General features: G+C 43.2%; 1 protein-coding gene across 2 annotated transcripts in view; it reads left to right on the forward strand.

Annotated features, from left to right (window-relative positions):
- Positions 1 to 17,680, forward strand: part of ttc24 (tetratricopeptide repeat domain 24) — a 28,030-nt gene that overhangs the window by 2,630 nt on the left and 7,720 nt on the right. For both annotated transcript variants that reach the window (XR_014200697.1, XM_082150099.1), the window contains exons 2-5: positions 549 to 790; positions 2,393 to 2,680; positions 12,347 to 12,548; positions 13,565 to 13,771. Coding sequence is in view for 1 of the 2 variants with exons in the window: in XM_082150099.1 (XP_082006225.1) it covers positions 593 to 790; positions 2,393 to 2,680; positions 12,347 to 12,548; positions 13,565 to 13,771 (895 nt within the window). In the remaining variant the exon portion in view is untranslated. The remainder of the gene's footprint in view (positions 1 to 548; positions 791 to 2,392; positions 2,681 to 12,346; positions 12,549 to 13,564; positions 13,772 to 17,680) is intronic.

A 17,680-nucleotide genomic window follows, 5' to 3' on the forward strand; every position in this document is an offset into this window, starting at 1 on the left:
AATTATACACCTAAAGCCCAATGGGTCAAATTTGGCCCTAATCCTAAATTAGGGAATAAAGGGTTAAAATTGAAAAAGTGGATATTTTGGTGTTCAGTGAACTTATAGAAGTAATTTAATGCATAGTTCATAATTTTCCAAAGAAGAAAAGTGTTCTTGGGTTCTCCAGGGTTAAAAAAAGAGTATTACAGACATTTGTCGCCTTTGGCTTTTGGCTGCTTAGTTGAGGACATTTAATATTCAACAATATTATTGATTGATCTCCTGCACTGACACCATTATATGAGAACTGAACTGAGCTGGACGATGACATCTCGGTTTTCTCCAGAGCAGCTGTATATATAAATGAACTAAATTAATAACTTTTTTACAACAAAAATGAATCATCACTGAACTGACTTAAGCTGGACTGTGACGCTATTTTCTTCTGGAAACAAACTCTGTTGCATTTTTTCCGTTATCTCTGTAAAGCTGCTCTGAAACACTCTGTATTGTAAAAAGCGCTGTATAAGTAAAGCTGACTTGAGTTGTCGTCCTCCGTGTCTCAGGCTGAGCATCATGTGTTCCCGCACCTGTGGTCTCCTGTGAGTTCATGGCCTCTGATGGGTCTCGGGTCAGAGACGCTGGTGAGAAGCAGAAGAGGAGCAGGAGGAACAGATCTGATGTGGTGGAGACAGAAGCTCAGGTGGAGATCGAGAGACTGACCGCAGATGGACATGAAGCGCTGCAGAACCGAGACTATAACGCTGCGCTGAGACGCTTCAAGAGCGCGCTGAGAGCTGCCACTACGGTACCTGAAATCATGCAAACTCAAGAGTCAGCCTGAAATCAAGTGACTTGACAATTCATGTACATATTGTTTAAATGAGCCACCTGTCAGATCCACCTTACTTTGCAACACTATTTTCTGTGAATGTGTGAAACTTCCGATTCATTACCTGTGGGAAACAATAAAGTCCCCCTTGTACTCTTAAAACTCACCAAAATGACATATTTAAACTTTTTTTTTGTCTTAATGCATTAAAATATCTTGAATGTAACTCGACACCCTTGCCTCATTTAGTATGCGCAGTTCTATGAATATGCAAATGAGCCCCGCCTCCACTCACTCACTCACTCAGCTCAGAGATCCACTGGTTGACGATCACACATTGATCTGATTGGTTACAAGGTAGATTGTGACGTCAGAAACACCAGCGATTTCAAAGCGTGTTTTTGAGACTCAAGTTCAAGTTCAAGTTACTTTATTTATACCCGAAGGTAGATTTTGTTTGCAGTAGAGTCACACACCATCACATTATCACACATCATCACATTATCACACATCATCACATTACCACACATCATCAAAAATCATCAGAAAAGTTCTTATCGGTCAAGAATAAAATAATACATCAACATACGTAAAAATTGTATTTAAGATACAAGTAAAAAAGATTTAAATACGTAAGTAAAATTTTGTTTGCAGTAGACGCGTATAAAACTAAAGGAATAAAATAATACATACATATTGTATATTACAAAAAAACAGAATGAACACTTGTGCAAAATATAGCTATACCTTATTCCTCAATATAATGGCTGCATGAACAAAACTATTCTTGTGTCTTTTTGTTTTACACCTGGGGATCATAAACTTATGCCCGGAGGGTAGAAGCTGGAACTCTGTGTGCAGTGAATGAGAACTGTCGTTTAAAATTGTACTAGTTATGCGCTGTACCTGTTTTTTGTATAAGGTCTCCACGTTAGGCTGTTGCTCACCAATCAGCCTGCTAGACCACTTTACTATTTGGTTGAGTGAGTTTTTATTTTTCAAAGTGAGATTCCCAAACCAGGCTGCTAGTGCAAATGATAAAACTGACTCAATAAAAGCGTGATAAAATAGGGTCATGATGGATTTATCAACCTGGAATTTACTCAATTTCCTCCAACAAAACAGGCGCTGATGCCCTTTTTTACATACCACTTCACAGTTAGTTCCAAATGTGAGTTTGGAGTCTATTATCATCCCCAAGTATTTATATGAATCGACACATTCAACAAGACTGTCTTTGGTTCACTGCAGTTTTACTCAGCAATGGTGTCGACTTATGAATTTACACATGGTTTGTCTTAAAGCATATTAAAAACACCACATAGACACATAAACTACATTAAAAGCTGGATTTTCACCACAGGGGGACTTTAAAACTATTTGCACTACAAACCAGGGAGACTATAAATGAGCAGTTCTCAACATCCAGACGCATAACAGACTGTCACGACTGACTCCGCTTCACGACTTATTCATCGTACAGCACTATAGCCTCGAGTACCTTATCGCTTACATATGACTCTCATACCAGCCAGAGAAACATAATAAATATCTTTGATTCTCTGATTCCTCCTGCAGCTCAGAGAGAAGGGTCTTCAGAGGACGTGTGTGTTGAACCTGGGCGCTGCACTCGTGGAGGCGGGTGATCCTCAGAAGGGGCTCGAGGTGCTGTCCCGGTCCGGAGAGCGAGGCGAGCGCATCGCTGACCTGCAGTTTAACCGGGCCGCGGCTCACGAGGCGCTAGGAGAGCACACGCAGGCCACACACAGATATCATCAGGCCGCGCAACTGTACCGCGCGCAGGGAGACGCCGGCGCCGAGGGAGAAACCTGTGTCAGACTCGCTCGCTGCCACATGAAGAGGAAGGTAAACACTATGTAAAACAAAAAACCTTTAAAGTCCCCCTGTAGTCAATCATTTTATCCCTTTAAAACTCATCTTTGATCACCAAAATGACATATTCTTCATGCCTTAAAATATCTTGAATGTAACTCGACACCCTTGCCTCATTTAGTTTGAGCGGTTCTATGAATATGCAAATGAGCCCCGCCTCCACTCACTCACTCAGCTCAGCGATCCACTGGTTGACGATCACACGTTGATCTGATTGGTTACAAGGTAGTTTGTGACGTCAGAAACACCAGCGATTTCAAACCGTGTCTTTGGTTCACTGCAGTTTTAAAGGAACACTCCACCGTTTTTTGAAATAGGGCTTATTCACTTTCTTTCCTACATTTAGATAGGTGGGCAAATGCATTTTTGTCTCAGTGCATGCATTGTTTTAGTTTGACAGGGTCGGCGCTAGCTTAGCTTAGCACAATGAATGGAATCCTTTGTTGCCAGCTAGCATGTCCTGAGTAAAAGTGATATAAAAAAATTTAAAAACCCACCTAATTACTTCTTGTGGCCTGCGTATTCCCAACAAGTACAAATAGTGATGCAGATTAACACTAGGCGATTTCCTAGGCAGATATTGACTTATATATTAAGGACTATATTTAGGGGAAGCACAGGCGAAGCACTGCTACTTGGGCGTGATATCTCTGCGCCCAAGTAGCAGTGCTTCACCTGTGCTTCCCCCTAATATAGTCCCAAGTCAATATCTGCATAGGAAATCGTCTAGTGTTAATCTGCATCGCTATTTGTACTTGTTGGGAATACGCAGGCCACAAGAAGTAATTAGGTGGGTTTTTAAATTTTTTATATCACTTTTACTCAGGACATGTTAGCTGGCAACAAAGGATTCCATTCATTATGCTAAGCTAAGCTAGCGCCGACCCTGTCAAACTAAAACAATGCATGCACTGAGACAAAAATGCATTTGCCCACCTATCTAAATGTAGGAAAGAAGGTGAATAAGCCCTATTTCAAAAAACGGTGGAGTGTTCCTTTAAGGAGAAAACAGCCCCGCCTCCACTCACTCATGACATATTAAACTTGATTTTAACCACTTGAAGGTCAGCATGGAAGATTGTAAAAATACAGCAGCCGCACACTCAAACACTGTGCAAGATCAATTTATTAGCAAGCTTTCGGTCTTACGACCTTCTTCAGGCATACAAACAGAGTGAATGTGGCCATACAAAAGGGCTCTTGCCAATCACCTCTCCTGATTGCATAATGCCAGACACCTGTGTTAACATGGCTAAGGCTACAGGGATAGGGAACATGGGAAATGTAGTTCAACATAGCCTTTATCAAGTATAGCCTTAGGCACAGGGTCTACTGAAAACAAAAAACATAAATTACATCAAAACTTCAAATAGAAAAATACATTATAAGATTACATTGCATCGACACAAATAGAAAGAACACACTATTCTATGCAAATATCAGGCTATGACCATCATAAAGCATAGAACAGTCTATAGTGATGAGATTAAAGAAACACGCTCATATCAAAATCCTCATTGAAACCCAGTGGTTGTAGAGCTTCTAACATATAGATCCAATACAGCTCTCTCTGACATAGTCGCCTGTCAACATCACCCCCTCTCTGAGAAGTAACCTGTTCTATTCCCTGAAACCTGAGGGAGGATAGAGGATGCGAGTGGTTATTAAAGTGGCGGGCAACAGGATAATTCATATCATTTCGTCTTATTGAATTTTTATGTTCGCTAATTCTTTGCTTCAGAGGGCGAATAGTTTTACCAATATAGATCATATCACACGTGCATTTAAGCATATATACAACATTTTTAGTGTTGCATGTGATAACCCCTCTTACTGGAAAAAAGTTCCCTGTTCTAGGATGTGTGAAAGTGTTTGTTTTCCACGTATTGTGGCACTGAGCACAGTTACCACAAGGGTAAAAACACGGTGAGTAATGTCTTGTCCTGTTATTATCATGCGTTGCGTCTCAATGCGTTGTTTTTGGAGCTCTATCGATTTGATTTATAATTCTTGATTTTTCTCTTTAAACTCGCTTACAACGAACATTTTCTACTTTTCCTCACTGAGAAGCACTACTGCTCAAACCTCATTGTTACAACACGGACTGTTGAGCAGACGCGTCTCAAGCCTATTAGTGATCCAACGCTGCATACTCTTAAAGGTTACGTCCGTGGATCACGGCTGAACGTGTCTTCTCCACACTCACTTATAAACAAACATTTTTTTTCGCCTATCGTGCGTCTACTCTACACCCCTACCACTAAAAAACTAAAAAACCTCATAGTTACAACGCGGACTGTTGAGCAGACGCGTCTCAAGCCTATTAGTGATCCAACGCTGCATACTCTTAAAGGTTACGTCCGTGGATCACGGCTGAACGCGTCTTCTCCACACTCACTTACAAACAAACTTATAATATAAATTAGTATTAATATTGATAGCATCACTGGTAGCTTCGTTGCTAACTCACTGTCCATCTGTTAAAATGGCGAATATATCAGATGTAAGTAGTCTACCGTTTGGTGCAGGTGAGGACACATTTGAGCTGCACGCACTGCAGTCTGAGCTGGAAGCTGTTGAGAAACAGATCCACAACCTTTTATTGAGACAGGCCGAGCTGAGAGACCGGTGTTTGGCTCTTGAAACATCACGCGCCGATGCACACAAATCAGTGTTTAACGTTACTAACCCGCTGACTCCGACCGCGTCTACTCCGTGCGTTCCTCAGTATCGGTCGAAATCAGCCATGGTCTCGTTCACTCCGGCTCCAACACGCCACCACGAAGCCTGGGTGGTTCCGCAGCGGAAGACGCGAGTCAGGTTTAGACCAAGACTTTCTCCGACCCTCCCGGTTTTCGAGTTATCCACACAAAACCGCTTCTCCCCTCTACGCGAAACAGAACGCGATGCTGTGATCATCGGCGATTCCATCGTTCGGCACGTACACGCTACGTTAGGTAAAAGTAAGGTGCAAAGTCACTGCTTTCCTGGTGCTCGTGTTTCTGAAATCGCTGCTCGCGTTCCCGAGATCCTGAACGGTGACGAGCGCGTCGGAACTGTGGTCCTGCACGCGGGAGTGAACGACATCAGGCTGCGCCAGACGGAGATTGTGAAGAAAGACTTCAGGAATCTGATCGATACGGTACGCAGCACATCGCCTGAAACAACGATCATTGTGTCAGGACCGCTTCCCACGTACCGACTAGGGCATGAAAAGTTCAGCAGATTATTTGCGCTAAATGAATGGTTAATGTCATGGTGCAATGAGCAGAAACTGCTCTTTGTAAATAATTGGAATCTGTTTTGGGAGCGTCCTAGGCTTTTCCGTGCTGATGGCTTACACCCAAGCAGATTCGGAGCGGATCTTCTGTCAGATAACATCTCCAAAATGTTAAATACCCTTTGACTAGTAACCAAAAGTCCAAATCATAGTCTCTGCTGCACCAATTCAACTGATATAAATACTAGTGTAGAACATTGCATAGAAACCGTGTCTATTCCTCGTTTAGTGAGATCAAATAATAAATCTAATGCAGGATCTAGGAAAAATCTAATTGTTATTAAAACAGAAAATGTTGCTATTAGTAAAAAAAAACTATTTCTAAAGCTAGGTCTTCTAAACATTAGATCACTCACACCTAAGGCAGTTATTGTAAATGAAATAGTCACAGATAATAGCTTCGATGTACTTTGCCTTACTGAAACCTGGCTTAAACCAAATGATTATTTCGGTATTAATGAGTCTACTCCTCCTGGATACTGTTATAAGCATGAGCCCCGTCTGATTGGTCGTGGCGGAGGTGTTGCAACCATCTATAGAGATATTCTCAATTTTACTCAGAAAACGGGTTATAAGTTTATTTCATTTGAAGTACTTGTACTAAATGTTACGCTCTTAGATGTTAGAAAAACATCCCTATTATCTCTAGCCTTGGCTACCGTATATAGACCGCCAGGGCCTTACGCTGATTTCCTAAAAGAGTTTGCAGATTTTCTCTCAGACCTATTAGTCAATGTCGATAAAGCATTAATTGTTGGAGATTTTAACATACACGTAGATAATCCAAATGATGCGTTAGGAGCTGCGTTTACAGATTTATTAAATTCATTTGGGGTCAAGCAAAACGTCACCGGACCAACACATCGTCTTAATCATACACTCGATTTAATTATATCACATGGAACCGATCCAACCGATATAGATATCATTCCACAAAGTGATGAAGTCACTGATCACTACATGGTAACTTGCATATTACGTACTGCTGTAATATGTCATGCGGCGTCGCGTTATCAACCAGGCAGAACAATCCTCCCATCCACCATAGATAATTTCTCAAATTGCTTATCTAATCTGTCTCAGCTGCTGCCTGAACCCAAACAAACAGATGAACTAGAAGAACTAACTAGCACTATGAGCACCATTCTCTCTAGAACATTGGATGTGGTTGCACCTATTAAATTAAAAAAGGTCAGAGAGAAAAATAAAGCACCATGGTATAACAATACTACGCATGTTTTAAAGAGAGAAACCCGTATTTTAGAGCGTAAATGGAAACAAACTAATTTAGAGGTCTTTAGAATCGCGTGGAAAGACAGTATGTCACGTTATAAAAAGGCCCTAAAAGCGGCCAGGGCTGAGCACCTCCGCAAACTAATAGAACACAACCAAAACAATCCAAGGTTTTTATTTAACACCGTGGCTAGACTAACAAATAAACAGACGTCACCCGAACAAAATATCCCGTTACAGTTCAGTAGTAATGATTTCATGAACTTCTTCACTGAGAAAATAGAAAGCATCAGAACCACAATTGTAAACGTTCAATCTTCAATCGCGCCTTATAATTCAGCTTCAATTATCACCCCGCAAGAACAATTACAGTGCTTTACAACTATAGAACAAAAAGAGTTAAATAAACTTATCACTTCATCTAAAACAACAACATGTTTATTAGATCCTATACCAACTAAACTACTGAAAGAAGTGTTACCTGTAGTGGAAGAGCCTCTCCTCAATATTATTAACTCGTCTTTATCTTTAGGTCATGTTCCAAGAACATTTAAACTGGCAGTTATAAAACCTCTCATTAAGAAACCACAATTAGATCATAATAATCTAGCAAATTATAGACCCATTTCAAATCTTCCATTTATGTCTAAAATATTAGAAAAAGTGGTGTCCGCTCAACTGGGCTCTTTCTTGCAACAAAATGATATCTATGAAAAGTTTCAGTCTGGATTCAGACCGCATCATAGCACTGAAACTGCGCTCGTTAAAATCACAAATGATTTACTTTTAGCTTCTGACCAAGGCTGTATCTCAATACTAGTTTTACTTGATCTTAGTGCTGCGTTCGATACTATAGATCACACAATACTCTTAGATCGACTACAAAATTATACTGGTGTTCAAGGACAAGCACTAAGCTGGTTCAAATCATACCTATCTGACCGCTACCATTTTGTCTATTTAAATGGAGAAAAATCGATCATAACTCCAGTAAACTATGGAGTGCCGCAGGGATCTGTATTAGGCCCTCTGTTATTTTCAATATATATGATGCCACTTGGAAATATTATAAGGAAACATGGAATTAGTTTCCATTGTTATGCTGATGACACTCAAATATATATTTCATCACGGCCGGATGAAAACGCTAAATTTTCCAAATTGACAGAGTGTGTTAAAGATATAAAAGATTGGATGACGCGTAATTTTCTTTTATTAAATCCAGACAAGACAGAGGTAATACTTATCGGTTCAAAAAACCGCCCACAAAACCTCGCACAATACAACTTTAACATCATAGGATGTCCTGTTACTTTATCCTCTACAGTAAAAGACCTGGGTGTTATACTCGATTGCAACCTGTCTTTTGAAAATCATATTTCATATGTTACAAAAACAGCCTTTTCCCACCTTAGAAACATTGCTAAGCTACGTAATATGCTATCAGTTTCTGATGCAGAAAAGTTAGTTCATGCATTCATGACCTCGAGACTGGATTACTGTAATGCTTTATTAGCTGGTTGTCCTGCATCCTCAATAAACAAGCTACAGTTAGTCCAAAATGCCGCCGCTAGAGTTCTTACGAGATCAAGAAAATATGATCATATAACACCGATTTTATCATCACTGCATTGGTTACCTATAAAGTTCCGTATTAATTACAAGGTATTGCTACTGACTTATAAAGCCCTAAACGGCTTAGCTCCAGTCTATTTAACGGATCTTCTATCGCCCTATAATCCATCGCGCTCTTTAAGATCACTAAATTCAAGGCTTTTGGTCATACCTAGGATATCCAGAACCACCAAAGGAGGGAGAGCATTTTCACATTTGGCTCCAAAACTCTGGAATAGTCTTCCTGATACTGTTCGTTGCTCAGACTCGCTCTCCCAGTTTAAAACTAGATTAAAGTCGCATCTCTTCAGCCAGGCATTCATATAATCCTACAGTTCAAACTACAATCCGGCCTCTAGCTCATAAATGCCAGAGGAGAACTGGCCCCCGACTGAGCCTGGGTTCTCCCAAGGTTTTTTTTTCTCCATTAGGTCACCTGATGGAGTTTTAGGACACCATTAGGTCACTTGATGGAGTTTTTCGGTTCCTTGCCACTGTTGCCTTTGGCTTGCTCAGTTGGGGATATTTTGGGGATATTTAATTTAATTTTATCAATCAATAAATTCCTCTTGAAACAAACTTTGTTGTATTATTTTAATTTAATACTGTGAAGCTGCTTTGATACAATCTGTATTGTGAAAAGCGTTATACAAATAAACTTGACTTGACTTAATTTCCATGTTTGAGGGGAGCTAAAAGTGTCTGTCTGGGACTTGGTAATATATTGGCTCTAACCAATTTATTTCGTAGGTTTGGCCCTCTTTTGTAAACAAAAAGGGGTGGATCTTTGAAATGTTGGATGAGAGCTGGGTCTGAGGTCAAAATGTGCCAATATTTAAGGATGGTACTCTTAAATATGTGAGCCTGAGGGGTATAGGTGGTAATACAGGTTACTGAAAAATTGTTTTGTTCCTGGATACTCTTTGTCAATAAGATCTGTCTTGGTTTCGACAGGGCAGCCTGATGGGCGTCCTCAACACACTGAGCAGAATAGCCCCTTTTTAGAAACCTTTGTTTCATTTCCAAAGACTTTTCTATGTAATCTTCATCAGAATGGGATATGCGCCTCAGTCTATAAAACTGACTCTTAGGTAAGCCATTTTTCAAGGCTTTAGGATGGGCACTACTTGCCAAAGGGAAGGTGTTACGGTCAGTGGGTTTCCTGTAAAGTGTGGTAATGAGGCCTCCATCCTTTAACTCAATCCACATGTCAAGAAAAGATACACGTTGTAGATCATATTCAATTGAGAATTTTAAATCAGCATAAACACCATTCAAAAAAGACACGAACTCTAAGGGCCCTATTTTAACGATCTGAAACGCAAGTGTCAAAGCGCAAAGCGCAAGTAACTTTGTGGGCGGGTCTCGGCGCTGTTGCTATTTTCCCGGCGGGATAAATGACTATTGCGCCAGGCGCAAATCTAAAATGGGTTGGTCTGAAGTAGCTTCATTATTCATAGGTGTGGTTTGGGCGTAACGTGAAATAAACCAATCAGAGCGTCATCTCACATTCCCTTTAAGAGCAAACGCGCTTTTTCCATAGCGGATTGCTATTGAAACGGCGGATTTGCCAGGCGCGCGCCAGGAGCGGTTCACAGCCAAGGAGAGCAACGCTCTCGTCACGGCCGTAAAAGAGAGAAGTTACATTGAAATGGAGAAACCCACCCAAATTAACTTCGGTTAAACAGGCGTATGATAATTTGGGTAAATGTGTAAGCTAGATGTATGCTTTTATAATAAATAGTCTATCTATCTATCTATCTATCTATCTATCTATCTATCTATCTATCTATCTATCTATCTATCTATCTATCTATCTATCTATCGTAATAATGTATTCAAAAATGAAAACTGCTGCTTCTGTGTAGATGAGAGAATCAAAGTGTATGTGCGTTGTGCACACGCTACATTGATTATGGCCAAGCATGCGCCCTTAAAATAGCATATGAATAACATGCGCAACGCGCCACTGACTTTAAACTATTTTTTCCTGGTTAGTGGCGCAATTGTTTTCTAAACCTGCAAAATAGCATGAATGAACGTTTGCGCCGGAACACGCCTCCTCTTTGCGCTGAACCGCCCCCGGGAGCGCAAGTGTATTTCCTAACTTACCGACGTGCTTCTGTGGAGGGAAAAGTCCGCTTTGCGCGGGTGCAAAATAGGAATGATACATGCGTCGGTGTACAAAGTCACTTGCGCTGGGTGCAAGATAGGGCCCTAAGAGTTCTTCCCTTTTCCCTTGAAAAAGACAGAATATATAATCAAGATATCTGTACCACTTAAGGATTTTTTGACAAAAGGGGTTCCTGTCAAGATTGAAGACAAAGTTACACTCAAACATACCCATATATAAATTGGCAAAGTCTGGAGCGAAGGTGGAGCCCATGGATGTGCGTTTTAGCTGTAAATAGAACTCCCCTACAAAGGAAAAGTAATTTAGCTTAAGGACTAGAGAGGCCAATTCACAAATAAATTCACTGAGGGGGAAATCAGTGTGATCTTGGAGGTAAAAACCTAAGGCATCTAATCCTCGTTCATGGGGTATATTTGTATAGAGGCTTTCTACATCTAATGTGACCAGAAAAATATCACCAGGAAGATCGTTAATTTCTGCGATCTTATTAATGACATCAGTTGAGTCCTTGATGTAGGATGTAAACCACTTTAAGGTCAGCATGAAATCAAAAATAGATAATTTGTATTATTTTATGGAATATTGCAGTGTTTATTCTAAATGATTTATCGGTGCACATCATTATTGTGTTAATTTCATGTCTTCTCTTCTCTGATGACGAGGGCGGGGCAACCTGTCACTCACATGAGATCCACCAATAGCATACCACAACCATCCAATCAATTCCCCTCAGACACAATCAAGCCCCGCCCACATTTGTTCTTGTTCCAGAAGCGTTTCACTCGTATATACGGCACAATAGTGAAGTGAATAAGAAAAGACTCGTGCAACTTCTGTTTCATGCCGACTTTCATGTTTTTTTACAGAAATGTGGAAAAGCTTGTGCTCGTGGTGCTCGTAACACCAAGATCATGGGTTTGAATCCCAGCAAAATTAACATGAATGATAAAAATGCATGCCATCAACGCAGTTAAATTCCTTTGCATAAAAGCATATGAGACAAACTCAAATTCTGCTGTAAAGCATCTCTAAATAGACACTATCCACATTAATTCAGTTCAATAACAGTGTCAATGTTGCAAAATTCATCAGTTGTGCACCTGTTTTTGTTTTTTGCAAACGTCATAGTTTAACTATCTTCAGACTTAAAATTTTACTGCATTCGTAATGTAACTGAGAACAATGATGTCATCATTACATTTAAAGTGGAATGGCCACTGCATGCCGAATTGTGTTCCTGCATTTATTTAATCCTCTAGATTTAGTGTGAAATAATGCAGTTAGTCCTATGGAATGTCCTCACAAGTATAGCAAAACAAACCTGTGTGTGTGTGTGTGTGTGTGTGTGTGTGTGTGTGTGTGTGTGTGTGTGTTGCAGGAGTGGGACGAGGCCGCGGCGAGTTTCCGGCGAGCCGCTGAGAGCTACAGAACAGCGGGGAACACGTCTGCGTCTGCACTGGCACTGAAGGATGCTGGGAAACTCATGCTAAAGAGCGGCCACAACGCCACAGATGACATCATCAGCGTGCTGACGGACAGCCTGGAGATGAGTGCCGACATCACCGACCAGGAGACGCTGGGTAGTGTGTGTGCTTCAGTACGATCGATTAGTGATGTACACCACAAATTAAAAGAAAACCAAATAATCTTCAAAAAATAATCTTATTTTTAGCACCTTTATGATTTTTTGCCTTGTGACATTATTTTGCATGAAAATGAACCACAATATTCATGCACAGATATTCTGGAGAATTAATGAATTAAATTCTTTGGATAAAATAATCTGCCAAATGCATAATACCCTTAGAATGATAAAATACATCAAAAAATGTTTTTGGGGGGGGTTCAGTGTGGCTGCATTTAAACATGAAAATATGTGGCCAATGAAATTGACCAATAAACACCATAATTTGTTTATAGAAATTAGAAAATGTGTATATATTCCACAACAAATCAGCGTGTTGAAACTTTTTTAATGCATGTTCATGACTCAAAAGTCACAAAATATCATGAAAAAAATCATAGGTTACCTATTGTTTCCAACAACTTAGAAGACATTTCATATCTAGTAATATTATTGATCTGACTGCACTGACACTATCAGATGAGAACAGAACTTGATCTGAATAATGACTCTCTGTTCTTCTGTAGAGCTGCTTCACTCCTGACTCTAAGTTTGTCTCATATTTGATGAAGTTTGCATCATTGATTCTGTTATTTTCCTGTTTTTATATCAATAAATGTGACATGACTTGATTCAATTCAATTCACGTTTATTTGTATAGTGCTTTTCACAATACACATCATTTCAAAGCAGCTTTACAGAAAGTGCATGAGTCCATATTACAATTTACAGTGATCTGTTATCAGAGGTAACTGTCTAAGTTATTTATTTCAGAAAAGTCACAGTTAGCTAAAAATTTATTAATTTAAACAATGTAATAATTTAATGCAGATACAATGAGCTCATTGAAGTAATTAATACTTGTTTGTTAACAAATGATAATGACATTTAGAAAAAAATGGCAAAAATAGCTTGACACTCCAGATGATTTATTCTGTTGAAATTCATGAGGGATCCTCACCTGTGTTTCAGGGAAGCTGCTGAACGACGTGGGCTTGAGTTTCTCTCAGATGAGGCTGTTCTCCGAGGCGTCCGAGTGTTACGAGCAGGCTCTTCCTCTGGTCGCATGTAAACCGCACAGACTGGCGGTGGTTCTGCAGAATCTGGGCGCCGTCCACAACACTCTGGGTCAGTACCAGCAGGCTGTGCGGTTCCACAGAGAGGCAGCGGCGCTCCACGGTGAGACACAAACAGCAGCAGAATATGCATAGCAATCATATACACACGGCAAAAAGTCAATGCAATGCAATATTCTTGATGCATCTGTAATATCATGCATTTAAACTCATTGATGTGCTCATATTGAGTGATTACATTAAAAAATGGCCCGACAGAACAAGACTATTAAAGAACTGTTATAGGACCTAAAATATACACAATTCAAAAATTTGTCTAGCAATGATATGAAAAATTAAGCAATTATGAAGTTTCTAAATAAAACTATAATTTAAAGCAGGATATTCCAATAAAATATGCTTTATAGTCAAGTCAAGTCAAGTATATTTGTATAGCGCTTTTCACAATACAGATTGTATCAAAGCAGCTTCACAGTATTAAATTAAAATAATACAACAAGGTTTGTTTCTAGTGGAATTTATTGATTGATAAAATTAAATTAAATATCCCCAAAATCCCCAAAAGTTCAAAAGTTTCACTGGACGTTTTGAGCGTTCAGAAAGCCTTCAGAAATAGCGTTTTCATAACTTAATGCTAACCTTAGAAAAAAGTTAGTCAATGATGGTCTTTAATAATGTTCTTAAAACATTAGCACAAAAACATAATTTTTTTATAAACATCAGCCATGGAATTTTTTTAACTGAAACCTTTCAGTTGGATGTTCGTCTAATGTTTTTTAAATGTATCTACTTGTTTCAGAAAGTACAGAGAACATTCAAAAAGTAACATTCAAAAGTAACAATCAAAAGTAACATTCAAAAAGTAACATTCAAAAAGTAACATTCAAAAAGTAACGTTCAAAAGAAACGTTCAAAAAGTAACATTCAAATGTAACTGTAACGGCACTGGCAGGAATGAAGCGGAGAGTGAATCCAATTGCAAGCACTTTAATAAACAAACAAACAAACAGGTAATCCAGGGTACACAACAGAACACTCAGGACAGGAATCGGGAACTCAGGACGGGAACAAAGAGACAACAGCAACCATTACAACATGAAGAACTCACAAGGACTGAACTAAAACACAGGGCTTAAATACAAGGGAACACAAGCTAACAAGGGGGCGTGGTTAAACTGAAACACCTGGGAAGACTAATCATCATCAACATAACGGGGAACAGCTGAACATGGGACAAAACACATGGCAGGATCACATGACAAGCAGGGAATTACATGACAGACAAGAACAAGGAACCAGACACAAACCCATACCGTGACATTACCCCCTCCCTACGGAGCGGCTACCAGACGCTCCATAAGACCAGGGCGGGACGGGAGGGACAGACCAGGGCGGGACGGGAGGGACAGTTCAGAAGGCCAGGGAGGCACACAAAGTTCGGGAGTCCAGGGCGGAGACGACAGTCCATCGGGCGTCCAGGGCGGAGACGACAGTCCATCGGGCGTCCAGGGCGGAGACGACAGTCCATCGGGCGTCCAGGGCGGAGACGACAGTCCATCGGGCGTCCAGGGCGGAGACGACAGTCCATCGGGCGGCCAGGGCGGAGACGACAGTCCATCGGGCGGCCAGGGCGGAGACGACAGTCCATCGGGCGGCCAGGGCGGAGACGACAGTCCATCGGGCGGCCAGGGCGGAGACGACAGTCCATCGGGCGGCCAGGGCGGAGACGACAGTCCATCGGGCGGCCAGGGCGGAGACGACAGTCCATCGGGCGGCCAGGGCGGAGACGACAGTCCATCGGGCGGCCAGGGCGGAGACGACAGTCCATCGGGCGGCCAGGGCGGAGACGACAGTCCATCGGGCGGCCAGGGCGGAGACGACAGTCCATCGGGCGGCCAGGGCGGAGACGACCCCTCGGGCGGCCAGGGAACAGGCACCGGCTCAGGAACAGACACCACCGGCTCAGGAACAGATACCACTGGCTCAGGAACAGACACCACCGGTTCAGACACCACCGGTTCAGGAACAGATACCACCGGCCCAGGAACAGACACCACCGGCCCAGGAACTGGAACTGGCACCACCGGCCCAGGAACTGGAACTGGCACCACCGGCTCAGGAACTGGAACTGGCACCACCGGCTCAGGAACTGGAACTGGCACCACCGGCTCAGGAACTGGAACTGGCACCACCGGCTCAGGAACAGGAACTGGCACCACCGGCTCAGGAACAGGAACTGGCACCACCGGCTCAGGCACTGGAACTGGCACCACCGGAACTGGCACCAACGGCTCAGGGACTGGAACTGGCACCAACGGCTCAGGCACTGGAACTGGCACCACCGGCTCTGGCACTGGAACTGGCACCACTGGAACTGGCGCCACCGGCTCAGGCTCAGGAACAGACGCCACCGGCTCAGGCTCAGGAACAGACGCCACCGGCTCAGGCTCAGGAACAGACGCCACCGGCTCAGGCTCAGGAACAGACGCCACCGGCTCAGGCTCAGGAACAGACGCCACCGGCTCAGGCTCAGGAACAGACGCCACCGGCTCAGGCTCAGGAACAGACGCCACCGGCTCAGGCTCAGGAACAGACGCCACCGGCTCAGGCTCAGGAACAGACGCCACCGGCTCAGGCTCAGGAACAGACACAGGCACGGCGGCGGCCATATTGTCCGAAGACACAGGCTCGGCAGACGTGACGTGAACAGGCTCTGCGTCGGCCATCTTGTCTGAAGACACAGGCTCAGCAGACGTGACGTGAACAGTCTCTGTGGCGGCCATCTTGTCTGAAGACACAGGCTCAGCAGACGTGACGTGAACAGTCTCTGTGGCGGTCATCTTGTCCGAAGACACAGGCCCGGCAGACGTGACGGATTGCTGGGGTGGTGCAGGCAGTACGAGCAGCTCGGGCGGGGCCAGCAGAGCATGACACCTGGGCGGCGCGGGCAGAGCAAGACGCCTGGGCGATGCGGGCAGAGCAAGACGCCTGGGCGGCGCGGGCAGAGCAAGACGCCTGGGCGGCGCGGGCAGAGCAAGACGCCTGGGCGGCGCGGGCAGAGCAAGACGCCTGGGCGGCGCGGGCAGAGCAAGACGCCTGGGCGGTGCGTCAGGAACGGCAGTCACCTCCGGGATGGTCTCCGTGTTAGGAGCCACCGGACTTGGGACCACCGGAACAGTTACGGAGGGAGTCTTTCTCCTCCTCCTGTGTTTCGGGACCACCGGAACTGGGAACACCGGAACTGGGACCACCAGACTCGGGACCACCGGAACAGGGACCACCGGAACTGGCATGGAGGAAGTCTTCCTTCTCCTCCTCCGTTTCGGGGCCACCGGAACTGGGACCACCGGACTCGGGACCACCTGAACAGGCTCTGTGCTGGATGGAACCCGTGGCGAATGGGGCGCTGGGCTGGACATCACCAACCCAGGGTCAAAGAGTGGCAAGAGTGGAGAGTGGTGTCGGGACTCCTCTCGACCACCTCCTCTACTGCGACCTCCACGGGTCCCGCGAAATATGACCAACCGGGTCCCCTCAAAAGAGTGTCCTCTCTCCCGCTCGGTGGCTGGGGAAGAGACACTGGCGAACATGCTGCTGGATTCAGTGATGGTGAGTTCTTCTGTAACGGCACTGGCAGGAATGAAGCGGAGAGTGAATCCAATTGCAAGCACTTTAATAAACAAACAAACAAACAAACAAACAAACAAACAAACAAACAAACAAACAGGTAATCCAGGGTACACAACAGAACACTCAGGACAGGAATCGGGAACTCAGGACGGGAACAAAGAGACAACAGCAACCATTACAACATGAAGAACTCACAAGGACTGAACTAAAACACAGGGCTTAAATACAAGGGAACACAAGCTAACAAGATAACAAGGGGGCGTGGTTAAACTGAAACACCTGGGAAGACTAATCATCATCAACATAACGGGGAACAGCTGAACATGGGACAAAACACATGGCAGGATCACATGACAAGCAGGGAATTACATGACAGACAAGA

The sequence above is a fragment of the Leuciscus leuciscus genome (genome assembly GCF_965113295.1).
Source record: "Leuciscus leuciscus genome assembly, chromosome: 20".
Classification (NCBI taxonomy): domain Eukaryota; kingdom Metazoa; phylum Chordata; class Actinopteri; order Cypriniformes; family Leuciscidae; genus Leuciscus; species Leuciscus leuciscus.